The sequence below is a fragment of the Schistocerca americana genome, chromosome 2 (assembly GCF_021461395.2).
Source record: "Schistocerca americana isolate TAMUIC-IGC-003095 chromosome 2, iqSchAmer2.1, whole genome shotgun sequence".
NCBI classification, from domain to species: Eukaryota; Metazoa; Arthropoda; class Insecta; order Orthoptera; family Acrididae; genus Schistocerca; species Schistocerca americana.
This window is the reverse complement of record NC_060120.1, coordinates 472,125,256-472,129,908: the sequence shown is the minus strand read 5'-3', so window position 1 is coordinate 472,129,908 and position 4,653 is coordinate 472,125,256. Positions and strand designations below refer to the sequence as shown.

Below are 4,653 nucleotides of genomic sequence, written 5' to 3'. Positions count from 1 at the left end.
ATATCCGGTCGGGGTGGCCGAGCGGTTCTAGGTGCTACAGTCTGGAACCGCACGACCACTGCGGTCGCAGGTTCGAATCCTGCCTCAGGCATGGATGTGTGTGATGTCCTTAGGTTAGTTAGGTTTAAGTAGTTCTAAGTTCTAGGGGACTGATGACCTTAGAAGTTAAATCTCATCGTGCTCAGTGCCATTTGAACCAGGAAGCACAAAATTATCTTTATTCCTTGCACTGTATGGATGACCAAATTGGTTTTTAATGAACAATTTCGGTTTGTTGTGTAAAAATATCATTAGCTCGTATATGTATCGGGAGGGGACAGTCAAAATTTTTAGTTTCTGTAATAATGCACGACATGATTCTCTTTGCTGTGCAGTGCACATATTTCTGATAATTTTCTTTTGGAGCTTCAGTACATGAGATGTATTACTGGAGCTCCCCCCAGAAAATAATGCCATATGTTATCACTGATTCAAAGTAACTTAAATATGCTACTTTGCGAGTGGACATGTTAGTAGCATTTGATAATATATGCATGACATATGCAAAGCTATCCAGTTTGCTGCACAGGTACTCAATATGTGTGTTCCAGTTTAAATTCTTATCGAGGTGTAGACCTAAAAATTTGGTAGAACGCACTTCTGTTAATTCTTCACTTTTATAATTAATACTAATTTCCTGGTCTTTTGAATGTTTGGTTCTGAATTGAATCAAGTTTGTTTTTGATATGGTAAGCTTCAAACCGTTTAACTGGAACCATGACTCTAGCCTGTCTAATGTACCAGTGACTCTATCAGGAATCATTTTTCTTTCTTCGCTTTCTATCAAGTGTCATCAGCAAACAGAGCGGATGGTGAATTTATGTCAAATGGTAAGTCGTTGACATACTATAGAAAGAGAATTGGACCAAGGATCGAACCTTACTGGACACCCTGTGTTACTGTTTTCCAGTCTGAATGGTAGTTTACACCATTTGAAGAGATGATTGTTCTTTGTTTTCTATTAGATAAGTAAGAAGTAAGCCATTGAAGTACTGCACCCTTAATCCCATATTTGTGGATTAGCAAGGAATGATTTATGGAATAGAAAGCCTTTGTCAGGTCGCATAAAATTCCGGCTACTCTACAGTTTTTGTCTAGAGCTATGCTAATTTGTTCTATGAAATTATTTATGGCATCTGTTGTATTTTTCCATTGCTGGAAGCCAAACTGATTGCACAAAATAATCCCCTGTGATACAATAAAGTTTTGGATTTGGGTAGCAGCTACTTTCTCGGAAATTTTTGACAGCACTGGAAGGAGAGAGATAGGACGATAATTCCCCATATCTTCTCTTGACCCTTTTCTTAAAAAGTGGTTTTATTTCGCGTATTTTAATGATTCTGGAAAACAACCTTCTTCAAATGATCTGTTGATTAATTCAGCTAGTGGAGGACTTACTATTTTGTACACCGATTTAATTACTTTCGCAGGTATCCCATCCCAACCCACCGAATTTTTATTTTTTAGTGATAATATAATGTCTTCTATTCCTTTCATTGTAATATTTCTAAATTTCATGGGAGATATATTTTTTTGATCAAGCCCATATGGACATACATTTTTATTGTAATTTGTAACATTGACGTTTGATTTTGTCACATTGATAAAGAATTCATTGAAGTGTTCTGATATTTGAGCAGGATTTAAAATGGTGGTGTTTTCATACTTTATTTTACAAATTTCATGGCTGCCGACTTTAACGCCCAATTCTCATTTAACTACAGACCACACTGCTTTTGATTTATTCTTATGATTTGAGATTAGTTCGCTGTTAAACATTTGTTTCGCTGCCTTTACAACATTTTTGTAATGCTTCACATATTCAATAAAAGCTAGATCTTTGTTATGTTTCAGCTCTTTGTGCAGCTGCCATTTCCTAGCACTAGGAATTTTTATTCCTTCTGTAATCCATGTTAGTTTACTTCTCACTTTGGTGTTGGCACACTTAGGTGGAAAGGTTTCATTGAATACAAGAAGGAAGCTGTTTAGGAATTCTTGAAAGTTTTCATTAATTGAGTTGTTATTGTTACATTGCCAGTCTGTCTCTTTAAATTTGTCCTGGAATACAGTTAAATTTTCTGAGTTGAAATTTTTAAGTACTTGGGCTTATTTTTAGGTGAGGTTTCTGTGTTTGTTTTTGCCAGTTCAATAAACAATGCTTTATGATCAGACATTCCTATATCTAAGCAAAATTTACGAACGTCTTCAAATACATAATTTGTCAAAATGTTATCAATGCTGGTTGCTGACTGAGCATTTTCTCTGTGTGTTGTAAGAAGTTTAGTTTGAAGCCGGATTTTTTTTATTAGATCAGTGAATTTGTCAGCTTCATGGAATTCACTTAACCCTTTAACGGGCGCATTTTTTGTGACGACTCAGCGCAGCTAATTTTTTTTGCATCGAATTAGAATTGTGATGAATTAATTACATTTTATTTTTTGATAATTTTATTTTTGTGATTTATGTGTAAAAATTATGGTGGTAAATATATCACCACAGCACTTTTTTAAACTTTACATTTTCGGTGGTAAACTGATTTCCCACTTGTGAGCTTTACACTTTGGTCGGAAGAAGATATCCCATTTCCATTTTATAAGCTGTAACATGTTGGCATTACATGTAAAAAATTTTTAAGAATACGATGATTTCTTTTTATTTTACTTTATTTCAAAAACATTTACATTACAAATTTACAAATAATAATTCTTTTTCAACAAAATGTTCAAATGATTGTTACATTTTCTTTTTATTTTCCATGAAACTGATGGAAGCATGGTTCAATACACAGGGGTACATTGCAGGAGCAGCATACATATTTTGTTCTCTTGTCACGAGCTTTTATTGAACGCTTTCGGCACCGTCTGTAGGTTGTTTGTAAAACAGGTATATGATCGCCTACTTTTGCCAGTCGAACATGATCTGGTACGGTGTTCTTCTTGGTTAGAATGGTTAACAGGTTTGTTGTCCATCCATTTTATAGCTGCAATGCCATGTTTGCATTGAAACTGAAATTCCCCTCTTTTCAGGGTACATTTATCTTTCATCATTGAAGGAAGCTTAGTTTGCTCTGACAGTCCCTATAGAGTATATTCCATTGTTCAAAAGCATTTGCATTAGATTCACTGTGCTGAGGAAGTTGTCAGTCGCTACTAAACTGTTACTATATTTCAGGTCTTGGGTGAGGCTGATGACTACACGCTCTCCCAGAGAATTTTTTGTACATCCATCATTTGATTTTCCTGTGTAAATATCAAATTTTATGACATAGCCAGTCTTTGAATCTGCTAAACACCATACCTTGTATCCTCGTTTTACTGGCTTGAGAGGCATATACTGCTTGAGCGAAGACCGTCCCTTGAAAGGTATCATGCCTTCATCCACAGCCAATACCTTACTAGCAGTGTATGGCTTAGGAATTGTGTTGTTCAGAAAGGTTATAAGAGGTCTGATCTTGTGAAGTTTATCGTGGTTTGGATGCCCTCTTGGAGGATTCAGCCTGTTGTCATTTATGTGAATAGTTTCACATATCTTTTTGAAACGTTTGCATGTCGTAGATTTCGATATGTAAGGCTGACCTAAGGAAGGTTCTGAACTCCAGTAGTGCACTACACTTGGCAACTCAACCACACCCATCAAGATATTCATTGCAATCCAGGCCTGTAACTCCTCTACAGATAAATTTGTCGTTATTTGTTGACTCACTCACAGTCTGACCAGATTGCCGTTTTTGTTTCTGTTGCTCTGCATACAGATTTGTCAGCTGAACCACATACTCCAGCATCTCATTGGTAAATAAAGAAAGGAAGTAGTCTCTTTCTGTGCTGTGTTTTGTTAATGGGTGGTTGACAGCTGGTTCTCCTTTTGTATCAACGCGAAGAAAGTCGAAAATAGTAGTGTCATCGGACCATTCCTCTTCTGCCAATGGCTCTTCTGCACTTACGGTACTGTCACTAGAAATATCGACGTCCATGGAGCAAGAATTGTTTGCACTGTTATTGACATTAGGTTGTGGAACCAAACATGGATCAACGTCTGAAACAAATTCGTCTTCTGACGCTTCATCACTTTCTGTTTCAGAATCCTCAGGATCGCTAGGTAGTGGAAATAGCAACTCCAATGCTTCTTCTGGTGTGTATTTCTTAGTATGGGCGTGCTTCTTTGACATTTTTGCTACGAAAAGCAAAGAAAGATTGTCAGGCGAACAATAAATGATAATATGATATTCCAATTATATTTGCCACCAATATTAAAATTTACTTACCACAATATGAAAACAGTAAAGCTATGAGCTGATAATAGTGACACAGACATATACTTCAGAAGCGAAGAAAACTCTTCTGACAAAAGTAGTAATCACGCGACACACACAAACTGATTGTTGTAACAGTTTTCATTCACCTGGTACAGTGTACTACCACAAGATGTCAGGCAAATACAGCAGTGGTAAGACGTATTCCCAGAAGCATTGTGGTACCTCGACGTTTGTGGTAAGTATGCTTCCCAAGGACCACAAAAGACATTGTGGTAGATATATTTCCTGAGCCCCTTTCAGAAACGACTTTTGGTGGTAAGCATACTTCCCAAGAACCCTGGGAACACCATTATTTGGTGGGA

General features: G+C 36.7%; 1 protein-coding gene across 1 annotated transcript; it reads right to left on the bottom strand.

Annotated features, from left to right (window-relative positions):
- Window positions 1-3,096: 3,096 nt before the first annotated feature.
- On the bottom strand, window positions 3,097-4,204 carry LOC124594105. Its single transcript, XM_047132456.1, has 2 exons — window positions 3,746-4,204; window positions 3,097-3,567 (listed from the first exon to the last, which is right to left on the bottom strand). Exons 1-2 carry the CDS (start codon window positions 4,202-4,204, stop codon window positions 3,097-3,099), a joined length of 930 nt encoding a protein of 309 aa, XP_046988412.1.
- Between the last annotated feature and the right edge of the window lie 449 nt (window positions 4,205-4,653).

What these genes read in the sequence shown, in the direction of transcription:
- LOC124594105 (XM_047132456.1), bottom strand. Translation starts at nt 4,204, where the DNA reads ATGTCAAAGAAGCACGCCCATACTAAGAAATACACACCAGAAGAAGCA. An exon ending in AACGGCAATCTGGTCAGACT is followed by an intron (nt 3,568 to 3,745) that starts GTGAGTGAGTCA and finishes CGTTTCAAAAAG; the next exon opens with ATATGTGAAACTATTCACAT.